This window comes from Phoca vitulina, unplaced genomic scaffold (assembly GCF_004348235.1).
Source record: "Phoca vitulina isolate PV1807 unplaced genomic scaffold, GSC_HSeal_1.0 scaffold23, whole genome shotgun sequence".
NCBI classification, from domain to species: domain Eukaryota; kingdom Metazoa; phylum Chordata; class Mammalia; order Carnivora; family Phocidae; genus Phoca; species Phoca vitulina.
The window spans coordinates 23,167,508-23,189,765 of NW_022589726.1; the positions used below are offsets into that span (position 1 = coordinate 23,167,508).

Genomic DNA, 22,258 nt, shown 5'->3' on the forward strand with positions numbered 1-22,258 from the left:
AGAGGCACCATTAAATATAGACACACTCAAACCCCACAACTACTTTCCTGAAACAACTTCTTTATTTCCACTTTCTGTTTACAAAAAAGACAGACAGGATAGGGGGTGGGGAGGCGGGAAAAATGCTTGGTCACCCCCAGAGAATAGAGGAAGAGGCCAGAGCTGACAAAAATGGAGGGGATTGCCCTTCCCTGCCATTATCGGTGACAGCAGTGACCGAAAAGAAGTCCAAGCACGGATCAAAGGCTTAAGTTAACAAGGTCAGTCGGTTTCGGAAGAGTCCGAGGATCTGTCCAGTCCATGAACAGGAGGAGGGTCTATTGAGGCCTTGGCTGTGGGCGGGAATGGGCCGGTCTCCTGGGAGATCTCGGCCGCCGGCCCCAGGGTCCGTAGGGGCCGCGAGGCGAGTACCGGGGGAAACCCCTATGGACCACAGGGGCTCGCCGCGGATAGGGCATGGGGAAAGGGCGCACGGGTGGCTGAGGACCAGTCATAAAGTCATCTTCAAAGGCAAATCCTGTCTGGGTAGGGGAGGGGACATCTGAATGGAAATAGTTGGAGGAGAACTGATCCGCCTGGGAAGGCTGGTCTGAGGAAAAATACGTATCTTGGGGACAGAACAGGACCCGGGGCATCGCCTGCTGAAAAGGAAAGGGACGAGGATGTGGGGGCAAGGGCAGGCAGGGAGGCGGGGGCGGGGGCAGAGGGGGACTCGGGAGGAGGGGGCTGCCCCTGGGAGGCGGCAAGGCCCGCGGCTCTCTGTTGGGCTGCCGCGGCCTCTCACCTGCCGCGCGGGGTCCTTCCCTGATCCACGTGGCCACGTGGGCGCGCCGGGGCAGCTCCACGCCCCAGGCGTCGGCCACGTGCGCCAGCAGCAGCTGCGAGAGGTGGCGGTGCGCGCGCTCGTCCCAGTGCACGCCGTCGCGCTGCAGGTGCTGCTCCGCGTGGCGGAAGTGGAAGTGCAAGTCCAGCACGTCGAAGCCGTGTTTCTTCGCCTCGGTAGAGCTGTAGAAGTTGGCTTCGATGACTCGGCCTCTCAGGGAGTTATCCCCGGGCTGCTGCTTGTGCTGCAGGAAGCCCGCGGTGATCTGCTTGCCCACGGGCATGGCTGTGTTCCACACCAGGAGGCACGACTCGGGCAGCACCTGGCCCAGCAGCCCGAACAAGCTCTCCAGGTTCTTCAGGTAGCTCCGCCAGGAGCCCGGGCCGTACCTGGAGAGGTCCCAGAGGCAGGAGTTCATGATGATCACATCCGGGAGGCCGTGCTCGCTGGACTGCAGCTCTTGCAGGATGGCCTCCAGGTAGGGGGAGTACACGCGCGTGAGGAAGTAGAAGCGCACCAGGTGGTGGTCGTCGCAGAACTGGCGGACCTCCCGGTACTGGGTGCCATTGTGCATGGGGCCCATCTGGCCTCCGTCCACCAGCTCGTCCTTTTCGAAGGTCTCCTCCCCCTTGGCCTTGAGCTGGTTGGTAGTGAGCAGGCAGTCCTTCTGCAGCAGGAGCACCAGGTCCTTGTACACGGCCCTCTGGACCGAGTCTCCCAGGATGACCACGAACTTGTTGTGGAGCAGCTGCTGCACTTCAGAGGCCTGCAGGTGGACCATGACGCCCAGGGCGCGCGGCCTAGGTCTTTCCTTTACGTGCGGCAGGTCTTCAGATGGCTAGGACAGAAGGAGAGAGTGGCTGGGAGCGACCCCTCCCCCCCCTCCCCGGAAGGCTCTCGGTGTGGGCAAGCCTCGGGGAAGGGGACGGAGGGTTGGCCTGGGAAGTCCACGCCCTTAAGCCCGAGAGTGGGAAGAGAGCAAGAAGCGGGTCGGAGGAGCCATAAGCCCTGCTTGGCCGGGCCTCACCTTGCCCTGTGAACCCCTGCCCCGTGGCTCTTGGGAGGCCCAAGTTCCACCAGGTCAGAAGCGGCCAACCCCACAGGCCCTCCCCTGGCTGGAGGAGAAACTGGCCCTGGGAAGGCAGCTCAGGTGTCGGACCCTGGAAAACGGGGACGCAGACTTTGCAGCTGCTTAACAATGAGGACTGTGAGTGAGCAAGAACGCCCAGAATGCTGCCATATGTTAAACTGAAGAAGTTACATGTCACATGTGAGCCCTATGTCGCTGAAACTATACGAAATAGATAACACAGAAAGAAAATATGCAAAAACATAGCTTTTAAGAGAAATGTAGGATTATGGGTGGCTTGCCTTCCCTCCTTTTTTGTAAATATACTTTATATAATTGTACGTTTCTTTTAATAAAAAGAATTCAGTGAAATGTAACAAACAACAGAGGAAAAGTATTGGGGTGCCTGGGTGGCTCAGTCGGTTAAGCATCTGCATTCAACTCGGGTCATGAACAGGACTTGTAAAAAAGGGCAGTAACACTGGAAATAATTCACATGTTACAGCTGCAATATTCTTTGCTTTCCATAGGAAGACCATCAGAATATGCCATCCCCAAATACGCCATTTTGGCATAAGGATTATTTTGAGCTGAAGGCAACCAAGAATCAACAGACACAGGAAGAGTTCCCCGCCTAAAAGCAGTGTATAAATTTCCTTTTGAGGCAGGTGCTCCTTCCCCCACCATGAAGAGAAGAGTCCAGGAAGAAGATAGGGAGCTGTCAACACCAAGATGAGTTTTCATAAACCAACTTTACAAAAAAAAAGCCCCGATTTTCCATTAGTACCTTCATATTTTTCCGAGTTGTCCCCACATTTCATCATCCCATGAAACCCAAACCCCTTTTCCTTTATTAAAATGATATATAAGCCCCTGAATCTGCTTTTTTGAGTTTCTATTCTGTGAACTCCTGTGCACATAAATATTAATAAAAATTGTGTGCTATTTCTCCTTTTAACCTGTCTTTGTTTAATTCACAGGGCGCCGACACTGAACATAACAGGGTAGAGGAAAAGTTTTTCCTCCTGAGCACATTGCATAAAACGTTGAGTTGTGAAACTCATCTTCAAAACTTCAGTTTATTTTCAAGCTGTCATTTACAACCATATCCATTAATGAGTAAAAGGTAACAACACACTTCAATATTACCAACAGATCTCAGATGGGGAAGAACATGGCATCCACTTCATACACTTACACAGAAGCCAACAAAATCCATTGTGGCTTGATATTCGTAGGCTTTTATGCATCAGTAAGCATTTTAATAGGGGTGGGTGGATAGCTACTATTAAATTACACAGTTTTTAAAAGCTATACTATTTGTGGTTTTAAATGGGTACAAGTACAAAAATAAAAACATGAAAATGGGTAGTCTGTAAGAGTTGCCCTAAGAGAACAGTTGAAAATATTGGCTTATTTTTCCCCAAAGAATCTTCATTTACATGATTTTGTTATCAGAAAGAAAAAGGATAGAGCTCATTGTGGTACAACAAAATAAAACCTTAAGCAAACTCCAGATCCCTTTGGGGCTCAGGCACGTTCCTTTGTTTGCAATCATTTCTCACACTTTAAGTGTCTACTCAGTGCTCCACAGAGGGGATATAAAAATGAGTAAAACCTGGTCATGCCCTTCAGGAGCAGATAGAGTGCTAAGTGCCATGAACATAGAAGGAACAGGTGCTGCGGACTTTCAGGTTCTTTGTGAACAAACAGTACCCCCCTGCCCTAGACCCCAGGCTCCAAAGTACAAAGTGAAGGGGGAAACGTCCTCCCAGAGTTTCTCATGACGCTCTCTCTGGGCTGGCACTCTGCTCATATAGTGGGTCTCGTCCCCTATATGATATTGAACACCATCCCCTTCCATTAAAGTTCTCTCCCTGCGGTGGGTGGGCAGATCTGATAACCTGGTGGCTGTCCAGGCAGGGTACTTTGTTTGCTGGGCCCAGTGCGTTCCTTCTCTGGGTGTGAAGTGCTCTAGACTGGGACTCACAAGTGGGAGTCCAATCCACTACTTAAAAGCTGTGGGAAATAGAGGCACTGAAGTATACCCTTGAAGAGCACTGCTTTTGGAGCAACAGTACTTGGGTGCGAATCCCAACTATTCTATTTGCCACTTACTTAGCCTTTCTCTGCCTCAATTTTCCTCATCTGTAAAATGGGACTTTGAGTGCCCACTTCACAGATTTCACGTGAGGACTAAATGTAAAATGGTTAGAACAATGCCTGGCAAGTAATAAGCATGGATAAGTGTTAGTTATTCTAATTACTGAGCAAGTTTCAAAACACCAGGTTAATCATCTATAAAAGGAGGAGGAGGACTTACAATGTTTGCCCTGTTTGTCTAGCAGGGTTCTGTGATGATTGCATGAGACGATCCGAGTGAAAGATTTTGAATAAAGCAAAACTAATGTTTGTTGAATGGCTACTGGATGCCAGGTGCTTTACAAATGTAATCCTATTTGTGACACAATCTTTATTATTTCCATTTTATAGAGAAGGATATCGATGTGATGGAGCTAAAATTTTAAAACCACCGACGCCAAAGTCTGTCTCTGTAGGGAGACATCCTTTACAGCAGAGACATCCTTTATAGCAGAATGCCCTGCAGGCTGGTCTGAATCGAAAAGCTTGGCTCCTGTCAGGGAGATATTTGAAGACAAGATAGAAGAGTGCTTTGGTGTGTGGCAGGCAGGCAACCATTTCCTCTGCCTGCCCAGGAGAGGTGGTTTATGTGTACCGGGGGCGGGGCGCGGGGGGCCTGTGAGTGACAGTATACATATTTCATCCCATACCTTGATCTCTACCAAGAGACATGCAAAAAATAAGTGACCTGGATTTTAGAATAACCAAAACACAATTCTGCAGACTCCCAGTGTTTGAGGAATCCTGGCTGCCCTGTGTCCCCACCAGTGAACTTAACCCACCCACATGCTGCTCCAAGAGCCCAGAGTCAAAACTAGGCAAAAATGTTTCCCTAGGAATTTCTCACTGTTCTTCTGCGGTGGAACAGGCGAGCAGATCAGACTGGAAAAGAAGGGAGGAGGAAATGACTGGAAAGAACACTCTAGTTAGAAGTTAAACTGAAAGGAAATTCATGAAATTCTTGATAAAGAGCACCACGACTGTAACAGGATTAACAAATCAGACACCCCCCACCCCCCAGGACTATCACCCTGGGAAAGAATCCTTTAAACTAAGATACCAAGCACTTAAAAACAAAACCTAACAAAAACAAAGTGACTTTTTTTTGGCGGGGGGGGGGGGGGGATGGTGAATGAAGAATAATTAAGAGCTAAATCTAAAAGAAACGTTGGTAAGTTCCATTTTCAAAGCTCTTTTGATTTCCAAAAAATGAAACAAAAGGGGGATTTGAAAACAGATTACTGGTCTTTTGAACCTAGGCTTCTTTTTTTGCATCAAATTTGCTCAACTCACCTATTTGTTTTGGTAGCTATTTTATAGATAAGAGTAACTCATGCACTCATTCAGGAAAGATCATCGCGAACCCGATACTGTACTAGGTGGAAGGACTATGTGTAAAAAGGCAGTCTCTTCTCTCAAGAGCTGCAGCAAGGAAATGGACAGTAAGAGGCAAATACTGAAGAAGGTGCTAGCAGCTACGTAGGATGTATGCAAATGAAGCGCCAAAGCCAGCTGGAGGAGTCAAGAGGGAGGGAGGAGGTATACCGGTCATCCTTGCAATCTGTGATTCCAACCTCAAATTAACACCTTTTTTTTTTTTTAAAAAAAGAGTTTCATGATGATTCCTGAAATCATAATTTTAAGTTAGTTCCACGCTTTCTATTTGGACTTTGACTAAAGCTCTGACAGAAACATGAATTAATAATGGCTACTACTGTAATAAATGACTTTCAAGAATTTTGCTTAGATTTTTGTTTGGGGGTAATTAATTTTTTAATAGCTCCATAAGCCATGACTTATAAATCATTGACTATTGCTGTATAACTATCACAAACCAAACATGTAACATTTGCTTTTCACTAATCAATGTGTTGTAGAAATTAGGTTAATTTTTTTTTTTTCTTTTCTTACTGATCTTTAGTTACAGGAAGACAGACACAGAAATAGGTCAGCTGCTCTAGAGACCCTGCAGTGAGGTCTTAAATCAGAGGTGGTCACTAACGATTGGGATGTTGTTTTGATTAGTTGTAGGAAGTACTTGTAACTAGTTTAAAAGTTTCTTGCATAAGACTAACCATCTTAATGCAACATTATCCCGGGAATATAAATAGTTCATTTCCTTCTAACTCCATTTTGGTAATCAAATTAATGTTTTGAACTTTCCAAGATCCCCTTACATTTAATGGACTAGATATTTGTACCATCTTGTACAAATACAATTATTTTTCAGGAATTCACCGCAAGGTCTTGGCATTTGCTTAGTTTTCTAAGTGGGCTTTAAACTTGTCAAAAATTAAACTGCAGGCCATATAAAGTTTTCAAAGAAGAAAAACAATTCAAACTTCTCTTTGGGAAAGCTTAACGAATGGCCTGAGATTTGCTGGTTCTCAAGACAGTCATCTTTTGCTCTGGGCCAAGTCAGTTAACACACTCTTCTATATAACACAAAGAAGGGGGAAATAATGCAGGCCTACTATTTTAAAAAGTGGTTTTAGGAGTAAATTTTAAAAAACACATAAAAGTACTGTGAGATGCTATGGTAAATAGTGCAAATTATTTGCAACTATCAGCCAGGAGAAAGTCTGAATCTAATCCCCCCCACTCCAAATAACCTCACCTCTAAAAGAGGCCTCAACTCTGCAGCCCATTAATTAATTTAGCAAAAATTTAGAGAACACCTGTGTCTACCTGGGGCTCTGACAGTTGTCATTCTGCAAATTTGACTCACATACCCACCAACTACTGTCAGGGTTCCTCTACTCCACCCCTGTATCACCTAACCCTACCATATGGCCCATATTTCTAACTTGGCTATTCAGTGAGTCCTTACCACATCTGACATCTCAAACACACGTGATGTAAATGGAAAACTGAAACTAGTGGGTTTCAAAGTGGGTTCCATGTTAACCACAAGTTTTCCTCGTGGAGGCAGGAATCCCTGCAGAACTAATCAACTTGTATCATCACCATCCCTACGGGGGGCCACCATCTTAAATCTGTGATTCTTTCGCAATAAAATATCCACGGAGGGATTTCACACAATTGAAGAGTCTGAAAATTACCAAGTTTAAAAAAGTATTTTTCCCATAATAATAGGCTAATAGGAAATGTTCCTATGGACTTTAGAAAGAAACGCAGGTGACATCCTTTACGAATGAAGTGGGGGTTCATAATACCTGATAGCAGGTAACTTCTCTAAAAACGAAAGATAAACCATGGAATCTTTATTCAAATAGCCCCATTTTAAAAAAAAATAACAACTCTTGTTTTACAAAAGGATCTCCTAAAAGTAAAAAAAAAAAAAAAAAAATCAAAGCAATTCATATAAACAAAAATAGGATTTCAATCATGTACAGTCTTTGACGAACTTCCACATTCTGATCTCAAACCATTATTTAAACTACATCCGCTACTCCCTACCTATCACTCCCCGAAGACTCTGCCAGATAACAGAAAGGCAGTGAGCTGGCTTTCCTTTCCAGGAGCCAATGAACTCCGACGTGGACTCTGGCCCCAAACAGCTGTGCGCTCTTGGGCTGACTGCCCACTGTGCTGAGCCACCGTTTCCCTCTGGTGCCAAACGGGCTAAGATCACCTACCTCGCTGAACGGCAGTGAAGATGAGAGATCACGGCAATGTCTTTCAAGGGCCTAGTACGGAGCGGGCCGTGCTTTAGGCACCTTTAAACCTCGGGCACGACCACCCCTCCCCGCTGGGACTCCAGACAAAAACCAAGCCTGCAGACGTCACCTCGCTCCCGTTCCCTCCATGGAACCTTCTAGTCCACAGTCCCCTTCTCCTCCCTCCGGCAGGGGCAGAGCCGTACCTCCTCGCCTGTAAAGGTAACTCCTCAGCTCAGGTGGATCGCCCTTCCACCTCCTCAGGAACTTTGCTCCAGAATGTCCCCTGGAGAGGGGATAATTATGCATTCTACTTTTTCTTCACTCTCCTTTGGCTGGTTCCTTCCTTTAAGCACTAAACACATTCTAGTTTCTTGCTTTAAAAAAGAAAGGAAACTTGTTTGACTCCACCTCCAGGACAGTCCTATCTTTGGCTTCCCCTTCAAGGCCACTTTCAGCAAGAGCTGTTTGCGCTGCCCTGTGGCTGGGTCCTCACCTCCCACTCACGACTTTTACTTTAACGCGGCTTCCAACTCCACCAAACGGGAGAAATATTGGTCAGGAAATCACCAGTGATTTCCCGGCCGCCCCTGTCAATGGCCACCTCGTGGTCCTTATCACCCCAGCCGCATTCCCAGCTCCTCGGGGCCGGGGCGCCCCGGGTGACTCCCTTCGGAAAACTGCCCGAGCCTGACACCCTTGTCTCCCGGCTCACCTCCCCCACGATCCTGTGTGAGTTGCTCTTTCTCGGGCAATTCCCCAACTGTTGGTCTCTCTCAGGACCCACTAATCGGCTCCTTTCTTCTTTTCTTCAACCTTCTTTCCCGGGGTAAATCCATCCACGCTCACGGCATCAGTCAATACGCTGATCATACTTCTCAGTTTGCCCCACACGGTTCTGGCTTACCCCCGTTTTCCCAGCGCAACTATTAAGGGCAACCTCCCCCCCCCCCCACCAAAAAAAGTCCCACTTTGGATGGAAACAAATTATTCGGGTCTTCTTATCAATCACCATTTGTATGCAGATGACTCCTGTATTGTGGCGAAGCCCAGTGGCTCAGAGGGGGGCCTGCAGTCAGCCCCCTGGGTTTATATCCGGTTCCGCAGCTGACTCGCCTCTGCGACCCCGGGCAGCTTAAGTAAATTTTTTTTTGCACTTCAGAACCCTCATCAACAAAACTAGAATAATACTATGAATTTCTTAAGAAGTGAGGGTTACGTGAACAAAGTCATTGGCGTGAGGTCTGCCACATTTTTAAGTGCTCAATAAATTTAGCCAGCCCAAACTTGTCTCCTGACCTTCAGGGTATTCAGGTGAGTAGAGTAAAGTTCCCAGGGGATGGGAAGGGGGAGGGGGCAAGGAGTAAACCGTCTGTGTGGGCCTCTTATCACTTTCAAATTCTCTAGACGCCCATTTATCCTACTATCAAACTGTGGCTGAATTCCTAAGATAATTCTCTTGTGACCTTTGGACTATCTTCCTAAAGGTAAAAATCGATCATCTGTGGGGTCGGCAGCATATTCTTGCTGTGCGTTTTCTGAGAGCTGCTATATAATTTATGCGTGCCACATTGGTTGGGGATAACCAGGTGGAAATAACCTCTGCTTCTGAAATGCTTGGATCAAGGCATTTTTTTATGGTTCGTGACCCTTGCTGCTTCCATTATTCCTAAAAACCTCCCTCAAAATCCTTGAATGATAGCCTGGATGGAGAACAGTTCAACTATTTCTTGGCATTAAAAAATAAGATGTAATTCTTGAGGCTATGCTTTAGGGAGGAGGATGTTGCAATATATTTTGGGAAGCTGAGCACAGTGACCAATTTTACCTCTGTTTTATTAGATTTTATGATGAACTTTTTTACTTTCCATAAATCACTCTTAAATCTTAAGGAAGTGTGTCTTCACTTTGAAAGACTTCTAAAAGGGTCTGGTTGTTATTTTGTGTTTCCTCACCTACTACGTGATCATCTAGGGTTTTGACTTTCGTGTCTTCACTTTCGTTTGGTATGCTAGCATAACTCCCAACATTTTGTATTTAGAAACTCTGTTTTTTAACCTAGGAGATGACCCTTCCTCCTGTGCAGCTCCCGAACGCCTGTGGATGAATTTTGGAGCCCATGTGTCCCCAGAGAGCTTTTTCTCACCTCTTTATGTTTGCTCTGTGGTTCAGGATCAATGTTCCCTAACCCACTGAAATTCTGTTTCTGCCTTAAGATCCAGTTTCAAACGCAGGTCTGTCTGAAGGTCTCCCTTTTTTCCCCCAGACAGAGAAATCTGCTTCTTCTGATGGCTGCCCTGAGTGAGCACTTGGTTCTATTTTGTACGATGATTAACCGCCCATGTGCCGTTCCACCCCAGTACATCCTAGTCCTGGATATAGTTATGCCTGGATGGCAGAAGTGGGTCTCACCCATCCTTCTACCCCTTGCAGCTAGTGTCTTCTGCATAATGATTAGCATTCACTGAGCAGTTACTATGTGCCAGGCCTTCTCTCTGCGCACAGCCTGGTGAGGTAGAAACTCTTATATTCGCCACTGTATGGATAAGGACACTGAGGCTTGGAGAGGTTATGTCCGTCACCCAAGGCTGTCCAGCTAGCAAATGGCAGAACTGGTCTGTCATTGCTAATGAATCTTCTGATGGATGAGATCAGCTTAAGATATTGTTTTGTTTCTTTAGGAGGAAATATGGCTCCAGAGCCTGAGCTTTTAACCCCAGCTATAAATATTAGTTGAGATGGGGAGGAAAAAATAGTCTTATCCAGGAAAAAAAAATATTTGCATATCGTTTTCCTTTTCATTCTCTGTTGAAAAACAAAACAAAGCCATGTTTTGTACACAGCTGTAAGTTTTTCCCCTGAGGAAACGGAGTGCAGAAGAAATTCACTTAGTTGGGCTTGCATCACTGGTAGTTAACTATTCCTCCTAGTGGGTCAGTGGAAAGGTCAGGTCTGTGCCAAAGCTCTCCTTGTGCCTCAACGTTTTTTGGACTTCTGCTGACTACTCCAGATTCTAAGTGGTGGTTGAATAAAAAGTTCCCACGGTTGAAAAGGAAGGGTGAGGGGGAGCCCATAATGACTAAGTGGCTTTCAACTGATGGACAGGTTGGATTCTGAAAATTCTGTCTCCAGGAATGGTCACAAAAGCCAATTGAACAGGTGATGTGAACATGAGGCTGAGTCAGCTGGCTGGGGTTTCTCCACCTCCAGAGCTCACTTCATCTCTGTGCGAGATGCTTACCTCAGCATTTAAATGGGAGAAATGGCTTCCGATGCTCCTCCAAGGAGATTACGCGAAAGAGCTCTTAAAATGGATATTCTTTTATTATTGCTGTTATTCTTATTAACAGTGTAGTATCTGAATGCTAAGTGCAATAGTGTTTCTCTGGGGAAAAATAGGTTTTGAATGTAAAAATGGGATTCTAAGAGTCAGTCTCTGTCTGCCCTCTCCCTGCCCGTACTATGTTGTAGAAGGATCTGGAAGACCTGCGTTCCCACTGCTCTGTGCGCTGGCAGCAGGACTGAGGATTTCGCCAGTCCCAAACCCTATGGCTTGGAACCAGAAGGGGGGCAAGGTCTGAGAGGTGAGGAGCTCAGCTGGAGAAAGGAATGTCTGAACTCACCTCAGCATGTTTGAGGGATGGGTTTTACCAGTTAAGAGAGCTTTCCAGTTGAATGAAGGCCTTACATTTATTATTTAGAAACGCTAAGTTCCCTTGTTCTTCAGTAATGTTTAGTATCCACGTCACCAGTGTGTTACGTGTTTCAGCTATCTGTTCGTTCCTCTTAAGAACCCTATGACATTGGTATTTTCTTTTTCTCCATTTTATACATTCGAAAAATTAAGTTTGGAAGATTGAGTCATCCGCCCAAGGTCATCTATTTTATAAAAAGCAGAGCTGGGAGTCAGAGCTGATGCCAAGCCTTTGTGGTCAACCACAACATACAAGATTGCATAGACAACAGATGCTTCACATCCTTTCCCCTGTTCACAACTGTCTGTCTCTCTTTACTGTAGGTTTTTAGAGATAGAGTAGTTTATCAATCACAAATCCTTCTCATTACAAAATAACTGTTGTCTCATTGGGGCTGTGCAGTTAAGTGGGGGTAGGGTGAAGGCGTCAGCATGGTGATTCCACTCTATAGTAAGTGCCCAAGAAAGGAGGATCCTAAGAAAGGCTGCTCACAAATGTGAAGTTAATGCTTAAAATAAAATGGGAAAACTGGAAAGTACTTACTCATCAAAGTAACTGGTGATTAAAAAGTGTACCTCTCCGTTGACTCTAGATCTCTTCCCTCGACAGATTCCTTTGTCGGCTGTCGATCAGAGGGCCAGGTTGGAGAGCCCAGAGCCCCGGCTGCTAGGCAGATAAGTTCACGTTTGGGTGCTGCTGGGTTCGTGAGCCAGCGGCTGGGGAGAAGATGCCATTTCCGGTGGTATCTGAGGCGAATGACACGAGTCAGCATTTACTTCTTTGCATTAGGAAGCGGAAGACTAATGACCAAAGCTTGAAGGCTCCGGCCCATGTGAAAACACAAAGTGGCAAGTAAATCCAAAAATGTAGCATTTTCCTGGAATCTGGGGCTGAGCTGGTTTTCATTTCACATTTCTCAGTAATTTGGGTGTAGCTTATATTGACTCTTAAACTTTGTTCTGTTTTAACAATTCAGACCCTCAGCTCTTACTACCTTGCGTGTGTTCCCTGCTGAGAAAGCAGAGTGGGGGAGAGAAAGATTGGCGGGGAGGGCAGAGAAAGGGGAAGTGAGAAAAAAGAAATAAGAAAATGAGAAGATTGCTCCCTTTTCTAATTAATTTTTCATAGTAGTAATCCTGTGCTGCTTTAGTTTACATTAGGCTTTCAGATCCTTTCCCTTGACCTTCCCACGGCCCTGTGGGTAGAGGAGCAGCCCAGTCCATGGCCACAGAGGACTACAGGCCCCAGTAAGCTCAGAAAGTGGCACACCCACGAGACCTGCTGATCCTCCTCTGCTGTTCCACGGGAAGCCTGGGAACCCCGCAGGGAACTGGAGGGCATGGGGGGCGGGGTCTTCTGGTGGGTTAGATAAGCGCCCTGCTTTGTTTTCCTGGGTTTGGAAGGACATGATTTGGAGGCCGAGGAATACCCCCTTCCCTACAAATACCAAGATGAAAGAGAAGGAGGAAAAGAATCAGAAAAAAGGAAAAATGAGGAAATGAAGCTCTAAAAATGTTCTTCCCCAAACTGTGGACCTCCTATGGTGTTTTAAATACTTTAGGACCGAGTATTTCCCCATCCCATTTAATGGTCTAAATTAACTCTAAAATGGGTTCCTCATCCCACTTAATGGTCTAAAATAACAAGAGTAATAGGCTCCAAAACAGTCCAGAAATACACTCCCTCTGCACTTAGTTTTTGTTTGTTTTTTTAATACTGTGCTGTTTAGGTAAATTGGCCTATAAAGCAACCCAGCTGCCTTTTCTTGAGAAATGTCATTTCACGGTACTTCATTGAATACTCAGTGTGTGGCTCATGAATTCCACCCATTACACATTGTTTTTATTTTCCTATCTCTTATCTCTATTTATAAATAAGTTATTTTGCATTTTTTTTCCATGATTTTTCATATACTCGTTGCGTGTCTCAGGGCAAGGCTGCATCTAGAACCCAATGGATAGCTTTGGCATTTTACAATTCAGAGTAGTGTATTACATAGCTGAAAATTGGCCATTGTTTGATTCTAGAAATGAGTTTCAACTCTCTCCAGGTTCCAGCTCATCTGTGCATTGTGAAGGTGAAAGGCCTAGTGAGGTCTAGGGAAGCATGACCAGAATTGGCATAATTCTAAGACCAGAGAACAGAGGAGCAGGAATGATGCAGATGATAATCTTGCTTATCCTCTTTGAATTTAAAGTAAAATTGTTTGAGACCAAACAGCAGATTTTTCTACCGATTTTCTTACTTCTAAGAACTTATTACGCTATATGGAGACAGTATTGCTGTCTTTTGGCCCCATTTTGTATTCCATTGCTCAGTGAGCTGGCTTGCTTTCTTACCCACCAAACTTCCCCTAAATGATAATGAACACTGATGCGTGTAGAAGGTTTTACACTTAGAATCTTGCAACAGACCCCACTTATAAAGTCAGGCAAGTTTTAATCATTGTCTTCCCATTGCAGATGGTGGAACTGAGGCCTGGAGCAAGCCTGAATGACTGTCACCTTGACGGAGTGCTCAGGGCACTTAGGACTGTGGTGTGTCCCCTTGCCCTCTCAGTGGGAGGCCAGACAGAGTGCACCGCCATTGTTATTTTGCTTAGTTTCAGAAGGTACTTAATCCATATGGCAGGGAACTTCCAACGGTACAGGTGGTATGAGTGAGAAGTCCCTCTCCCTTTCTTGTTTCCTAATCCTTCATTTGTCCTGCCAGAAGTGATGCGGTCATGGGCTTCTTGTCTATTCTATCAGAAATATTCTATACAGATAACCTATAGCTCTCTGAAATATTTTGTTCTCTCTTCCTTTCTTCTTGAAGAGTCAACTTTCCTTTTTATTTAAGGCAGATGTCTGGAAAGAAGAATACGAACACCACTTAGAACAGATGTTAACCTGCAGAAAGTCTTTGGTAAACGGATCATCCAGAGTGTTCCGAATATTCAGATGTTTGAAATGGTACAGAAAACTCATGGCTCGTGACAGCCTGTAAAAGGAGTTAGGTGAAGCTCATCCCTATGGTGTGGCATTTAGAACTGACCCGGGCCCTCGTACCCTGTCTGGGGACCACTTAAACCTTGATGTGGATTTGAGATATGGTGACTGCATGTCTATTGATGGTGTGAATTGAAGCCAGAGCTATGATGCTGTGAATAAAGTAGCTTTGGGGCCACACAGACTTGGGTTTGATAACGAACTTTGTCATTTATGGCTGCATGATGTTGGTAGTCACTGAACTCCTTGTGGCTTGATTTTCTCATCTGCAAAATAATGACAATAACAGTCGCTACATAGATGCAAGGGTTAAATGAGAACATAGACCCAGAGCACCAGGTATATAGTAGTGTATAATAAAATATGTCAACATCATTAACCGTGGCCCATCCACTAGCTCTTTCATTCATTCAATAAATAATTGTGGCATTAAAAAAAGAAAAAAAAAAACCTTGCCCCTATGGAGTTGACATTTGGTTGGGGGAATCAGACAACTAAAATAAATAAATAAATAAATAAGTAAAATAATATGTTAGGTAGAAGAGGAACATGATTGTTGGATGAGGAGGATGCAGGGGCTGTGGGTTGGAATTTTAAATGGGGTAGTGACAGGGTTTGAGACCCACTACCCCAGAATATGGCATCTCAGCATGCTGGATATTTTAAGACAAGGGGACTCGAGAAACGGCTCGTGCTGGAATGACTCTGGGGCCTCCCCTGAAGCAGGTCACAAGGCCCTCTTGAGAGAGGTGCTCTCCCCTTACCAGGAAGAAAGTAGCATCCTTATCTCCAAAGACACCAGGACTCAGAGAGGAATCTAAACAAACAGGCTTTGGTAAGGTCCCCCAGTTTATCACCCTTAGCTGGTATCCTCTGTCCTACCAGTCTTCATCAAACCCAGAGTGAAAAACACTCAGGCTTAACCTTGCTTTGTGTCTTCATTGAACTTTTTTTTTTTTTTAAGATTTGTTTATTAATTTGAGAGAGAAAGAGAGCAAGCAAGCAGGGGGTGGGGGACAGGGAGAGGGAGAGAGAATCTCAAGCAACTCCCTGCTGAGTGTGGAGCCCTATGTGGGCCTTGATTTCACGACCCTGAGATCATGACCTGAGCTGAAATCAAGAATCGGATGCTTAACTGACTGAACCACCCAAGTGCCCCTCTTCTTGAAGGCTAATTTGTATGCTTTTCTCTTGTCGATCTGTCTTTTGTTACAGAGACCTGGCTGAGAACCTAGAAGGGACCAACAGTGGTCTGGAGAAGGTCTCCCAGAGAAGATGACATTTGAGCAAAGTCCAGAGGGAGGTGATGGAAGCACCATATAGAAATCTGGGGGAAGGAAGCTCCAAGCAGAGAGAACAATAAAGAGGTGAGTGTGACTAGCTTGGAGTGAACAAGAGAGGCAGACACAGGAGATGGAGTCAGAGAAGAAAGAGAAGTAGGTCGTGGACCATTGAAAGGACTTGGGCTTTTACTCTAGGAGCCATTGTGAGGGGTTTGGGCAGAAAATTCCCACCATCTTACTAATAGACTCTGTGGAGCAGGAGAAGCAAGGAGACTACCTTAGAGGTTATTGAATAACACAAGGGTTGAGGCTTGAACCAGAGTGACATAGCTGAGGAATGAGAAGTGGTCAGCCTCCAGATCCATTTTGAAGGTAGAGGTGATAGAATTTGCCTGTGGAGAGAAGATAGGGTATGAGAAAAAGGAAGGAAGGCAAGCCTAGCTCTGTAGTTTTGGGCCTGAACAACAGGAAGGATGAAGTTGCCATTTACTCGGAGAAAATTTAGGAGAAACAGGTTTAGGGGGTGGAAGACAAGAGTTTGATTTGGGGCTTGTTACATTTGAGATTCCTTATACACATCTAAATTGAGATGTTGAATGGGGATTTGGATATACGGGTCTGGAGTTAGGGGGAGAGGGCCAGGCCGGAGATACCAGTTTGGCTTGGATGCTGTCACCAGTGGAGAGGGTGAAGCTAGGGAGGAAAAGAGGTTTGAGAATTAAAACCTACGCTAGTGGAAGAACTCATAGGGGAGACTGAGGAGGAAGAGTCAATGAAGCAGGAAGAAAACGAGGAGAGTGGGAGATCCTGGAAGCTGAGGGGAAAGAGTGTTTCAAGGGAGGACTCAAGAAACATAGTCTGTGTCAGAGATAGTTGATAAGTCAAGTGGGATATTTGACCATTGGCTGGGCAGGACATTGATGACCTTGACTGAGTGGTAGGGACCAAGCCTGCTTAGAGTGGTTACGAAAGACAAAGAGGAGAATCAGGGACAATACCATCCTGGAGGAGTTTTACTATAAACAAAGGGGAGTAGAGAATGAGAAGTCCGCTGGAAAGCGTGGGAGCCCAGGGCAGGATGCCCCAAAATATGCGGCAATGGCATAATGATTATTTTTAATTAACGTTATTTAAGAAGCAGCCAGTATGGGGCGCCTGGGTGGCTCAGTCGTTAAGCGTCTGCCTTCGGCTCGGGTCATGATCTCAGGGTCCTGGGATCGAGGCCCGCATCGGGCTCCCTGCTTGGCGGGAAGCCTGCTTCTCCCTCTCCCACTCCCCCTGCTTATGTTCCCTCTCTCACTGTGTCTCTCTCTGTCAAATAAATAAATAAAATCTTTAAAAAAAAAAACAGCCAGTATAACAAAAACCGTCTGACCATCCTAGGTCTCTAGAAAGCAGGTCATAAATCTCCCATGTGAAAGGTACCCTCCCGACACTGGGAGGAAGAGACCCATCCTTATCATCAGAGACAGGGAATTCAGGGCTGAAGAAGCTTACATAAGCAAACCTTGTTACTTTTGCTAATTTACCACCCCAGCCCAAATTCTCTTTATATTCCTTGCTAATTGACAGTCCCAAACATAAGTTTTCTTTGTCCTGTCAATTCCTCATAAACTTCCATTCCTTTGTCTAGAAAGTATAAAAGCTGCCTGCCTTGGTCAGTTCTTAGGTCCCATATCTATGAGACCTCTGTGCATATGAATTAATTTTTTTTTTTTTTTTTGCCCTGTTAATCTGTTTCATGTTAATTTCTTACACCACCCAGAAGAATCTTGACGGGCAGAGGAAAATTTTTCTTCCTCCACAAGGGGGAAGGGAGGTTAAGAGAATTTTATTTTCTTTTAAGAGGGGAACAAAAATAGTATATTTGTATGCTCATAGGAGTAAGTCAGTAAATAGGGAAAACCAGGTGATGCAGGAGCAATGCTGGTGAACGGTTGGGATCTAGTGCCCAAGTAGAGGGGTTGGCCTCGGCTAGGAGCATACATGGGAAAAGGCTGGGTACAGGGGCAAGAGGCTGCTGTATGGGTCGGTGTGGAGGCACCAGCTTGCAGAGTTCTTCCCGACTGCTATGTTCTCAGAGAAATAGGCAGTGAAGTCAACGTCACCCGCTGAGAGTGAACCTGAGGCAGGTGCTATTAGAGGTTTGAGGATCAAGGAGAAGGTATGAAATCATCATCTGGGAGATGAAGGGGGCTATAATTACTGAGCAGCATGGAGGCCCACTGCAGGCTGGGAGCCCCTGTTTGAATTGAGAGTGTTCACCACGGATTGGTTTTCTCTGGTCTGTTTTAACCCCATGGGATGCCGGTAGCAGAATCGGGACTCAGTCAGGACTGAGGTTTTGCCTTTCGGTGTCCATTAATGTATGTTAATATGCCATTACAAATTTATAATGTATTTTAAACTATGCTTTATTTAAAAGCAAACCCATAAAAGCCAAATATTTTAGACATCAAAAAATATGAGTATCGGGATAAAAATGATGTTCCTTTAATATTAACAACTCTTTTAATAGTTCCAGCCACAGATTAGTTTAAGCTGATCTTTATATGAGCTGATATCACTTAAGTCACATTTTCTATTTCCAGGAACCCTGTTATTTTTCTTATCGTCTTGGAACGGAGTGCAAGCAGGCCAGAAATCAACCTACGAAATATGTACTTAGAATATACTTATTTCAGCAAACTGCTGTGTGTTTATGTTCAAATCTGTGAGTGGCTACCTTAAAAAAGGATCAAATTTGGCAAGTCACCAAACAGTATGTGTTTTCTTTTTGTGGCTTGAAGCAGCCTGTGTATCCTTGATGGATCATTTCTCTTCAAAGCACTTGCATTTAGCACTTTCAAGCACGTATGAATAATTTGTTTCTACTGAGGCACAAAGTCTTCTCTGATAGTATCCTGAGAATTTTGAGACTGGATTAAAACTTGTCATGAGTTCAATTTAGTGGCTTTTTAAGACTTAAGTTCTGCACTGAGTCAGTACACGTACACTTCTGTGTTGTTGAAGAGCAAGGCTGGAGTTAGAGTTTGGGAAGTTACAGGCTGAGAAGAGCCAAATTATAAGAGAGGACTTCATAGAAGACCCCATTCTGTCAGGACTTCTTAAAATTTTCTACAGACTTTCTTAGAATTCGTATGTTTTATGCAAGTTCTCTGTTCTGCTCCAATACAGCTTAGTGGTTCAGAGCATGGCCTTTGCAGGCAGAAAAGTTGAGTTCAAGTCTGAAACGTGCGAGCTGTGTGATTTTGGGAAAGTTACTTAACTTCTCTGGCCCAAATCCCTCAGGGGAGATTGAATATGCAAAGTGCTAAGCAGAGTGGTTGGCACGTGGTAAATGTTCAATTTATTCTAGAAATTAGTATACATATATCCATGCTTCAGTAACATAAAAATAGGCTTTAGATGACTACCACTGAATAGCATATAAACACTGACAGGTACCCCATTTGATGGCACAGCTCTGTGGACTGGTGTGTCCCTATCCCTGCAGGAACAGACTTGACAAGTGGGGAAGAGGAAAGGGCCTTAGGCCAAGTTGAGGCTCCGGGAGGTCTAGCAACTGCCCAAATCCCAGCCAGGCTAGCCACTGAGCTTGGACTAAGGACCAGGCCTCCTGAGTCTCAGGCTCATAGTCCCAGAGACACAGTTCATAAATTTCCAGGGGGGGGTGGGGTGGCAAAAAAAGGTTTACAACCTTTTTCATAAAGAATAATTTAATATCCTAGGAGAATTGGGCCTTGAATGGTTTAGCAATGTCCCTTACCTCCAAATAATAGAGAATTTGTGAACTTTTATAGAGAAAAACTATTTAAAAACTATTTAAAATTGTCAGATCGTGGGGAGCCTGGGTGCCTTAGTCGTTAAGCGGCTGCCTTCGGCTCAGGTCATGATCCCAGTGTCCTGGGATCGAGCCCCTCATCGGGCTCCCTGCTCTGCGGGAAGCCTGCTTCTCCCTCTCCCACTCCCTCTGCTTGTGTTCCCTCTCCCACTGTGTCTCTGTCAAATAAATAAATAAAATCTTTAAAAAAAATAAAAATTTTACGAAAAATATGAAAATGACTGAAAATAGCACTGCAAAAAGTGGCTTCTGGTCAGACTCTTTACAAATGAGTGTTTTTGCTTTATAATTATAATGATTGACCCAAATTGTATTATTTGTTTTATATATCAATTGTGTATCACTATTATACCAATAAAATAGCAGACTTTTAAATATTTTTCCAAATTACCATTTACAAAACCAATGTCATTGCTGATGTCTTGTTACCTTCCTCTCTTCCTCCTTTAGGACATTCTTTTTCTTAATATTTTATTGTTGAATCTCTGAAATATATTCAAACAAATGAAAATGGAGAATAAAGGGGTGCCTGGGTGCCTCAGTTGGTTAAGCGACCAACTCTTGATTTTGGCTCAGGTCATGATCTCAGGGTCCTGGGATCAAGCCCCGTGTCCGGCTCCGGCTCAGCACGGAGCCTATTCAAGGATTTTTCTTCTCCCTCTCCCTCTGCCCCTCCACCGCTCATGCTCTCTCCCTCTCTCTCTAAAATAAATAAATAAATCTTAAAAATATGGAGAACTGTAAATTACTCTCACTTCTCTGAATGTGATGTTTACCAGTTTCCCTGACCCCTGACTATAAATCTTTGAGTCCTATGTCAATATCCTATTTTCTTAGTCATGATTTCTAGGTGTTGCTTAACTGTGGACTCAGCCACCTTATATATTTGTATGAGAACAAAAGACTGTTTATTTTCTATATATGCATTTATTCTTGGTGATGCATGCTAGTTAAATCATGGGGCAGTTTTAAAATGCATGACAAAAATAGCTAAGAAGAAACAAATGTCTCTTTGTTCCCGGTTGAATAAACTCTGTGACGATGTAAGGATCCAATTTAGAGTAAATTCTAAACTAATTACTCCCCAAGCTTGTTCGTCCTCTCCGTAAGTGAAGTCAGTATTTACCTAATTGCTCCATGACAGAAATTGCAAGATCATCTGGATTCCTTCCTTGCCTTCCTCCACCAGGACTAGAGTAGATTCTCCTTTCTAGACCACTCTGTGATCAGTGCTCTTCTCTCCCTATAGCAGCTACTTAGCTCAAATCTGAAATCTGGCTGTGGCTTCCTAATGTATCTTCCCACATGTGTTCTTTTCTTCCTCTGCCCCATTCTCCAACCTGCAGTCTTTGCTCTTTCTAAGATGCATATCTTATCATTTCATTTCCCTTTCAGAGGCTGAATTCAACCTACTAAATCATGTCAGGATTTTTCTGAAAATACTCAGTCGCTTGCCTTTCCTAATCAGGGATTGTAGTCAGATACCTACAGAGCATTCCCTCGGTGAGGTCTGAAGATCCCAAATTGACAAGGCATCTGGGTTCCCTTAGATCATGATAATCAATCACAAATACATACTGAGTATACCATTCTGAACACATACTGTGTATATCATCAACTGAGTGCTCAGAATGTTAATAATTTATATTAACTCATTTTACAGAATCAGCAACAATAATTACTCCAGCCATTTACTGGGCGTCTCCTTTACATTCCAGACATGCATGTCCACTAGTTGTTACTTTTTAAACCAGTCCTGCAGGGTGTCCGCCCAGGCTGGTTAGCTACGAAGTAGGAACTTGGAGTTCCAGCCTGCCTCAGCCTACCCCCGTGCTCTCTGCCCTGCCCCCAATTGGGCACTTCACACCTCCCGGTTGGCGGCTCCATACCTACAGGGTTCCACGGAGGGAATGGTGACATACAGAATTAGAATATTGTGGCAAAGGCGAGCAGACCGTTTAATTATGACCGGTAGGGGCATGGAGCCTGGCCCCGAGGGCTCAGCACCAGGTTTACCACCTAACGTGTCACGGCTTTGGTTTCAGGCGTCTGTTTGGTGACAGCAGGTTCAGAAGTCCTTGACATTGGGTGCAGGTGCAGATGCAAGACCCTGGGAAAAATTCTTATACCTCATTTATGTACAATTTAATTCTGATTGCTTATGCTCCTCAGGAAAAAACAAGAAAATGTGGGGTATTATTCAGAGAGCTGCGTTAGCCCACGGTCTGAAGGAGAAACTGTCGTGCACAGCTTACCTAACCGCAGACTTAAATTTTAGGAGGAAATAGGCAAAGAAAAAATCTGAGACCTTGCTTGTCACATGTTTAGTTTGTTAAAGAAAACTGGAGAGCGAGCTTATTATTTCTTCAAATGGGAAAGTCCCAAAGGGGGAAAAAATGCTAAAACGTGTTGTCTGAGTGAGTTCTCAGTGGATGTCTTAAGAATACACGACATGTGGTTGATGGCCAGGGGCTAGGCCCCAGCTCACGAGGCTGATGCGAATACTTTATGTTGTGGATGTGTCTGATGAGGGTCGCATACTTACCTGCTAATGCAAGGAGGATTTCCCTATTGTCCTGTCCTTTCATCACTTGGTCCAGAGGAGGAAGGAAGGGCAGTCAGGGGGCATGCCGCACTGTCACCTGTGCAGAAAGAGGCAGTTGGGAGCTCCCCTTGGCGACTTGCTGCTGTGCTGGGTCATCGTTATCCTATCGGGGGAGAACCGGCACTCCCGTCAGCGGGCTTGGGTGGAGGCTGCAGCGGCAGCCCGCTGGAGGGCATGGCCCCACGCC

At 44.9% G+C, this 22,258-nt stretch overlaps 1 protein-coding gene across 3 annotated transcripts; it reads right to left on the minus strand.

Annotated features, from left to right (window-relative positions):
• Window positions 1–253: 253 nt before the first annotated feature.
• On the minus strand, window positions 254–22,088 carry PCED1B (PC-esterase domain containing 1B). 3 transcript variants are annotated; one of them, XM_032420713.1, is made up of 3 exons: window positions 22,012–22,088; window positions 11,893–12,095; window positions 254–1,661 (listed from the first exon to the last, which is right to left on the minus strand). In XM_032420713.1, the coding sequence occupies exon 3, from the start codon at window positions 1,602–1,604 to the stop codon at window positions 318–320; it is 1,287 nt and encodes a 428-aa protein (XP_032276604.1). In that variant the 5' UTR covers window positions 1,605–1,661; window positions 11,893–12,095; window positions 22,012–22,088; the 3' UTR covers window positions 254–317. The 3 variants fall into 3 exon arrangements, with proteins under 3 accessions (XP_032276604.1, XP_032276601.1, XP_032276603.1); XM_032420710.1 differs by lacking the exon at window positions 22,012–22,088 and having other exon boundaries at window positions 11,893–12,191; XM_032420712.1 differs by lacking the exons at window positions 11,893–12,095; window positions 22,012–22,088 and adding an exon at window positions 7,861–8,096.
• Window positions 22,089–22,258: the final 170 nt, after the last annotated feature.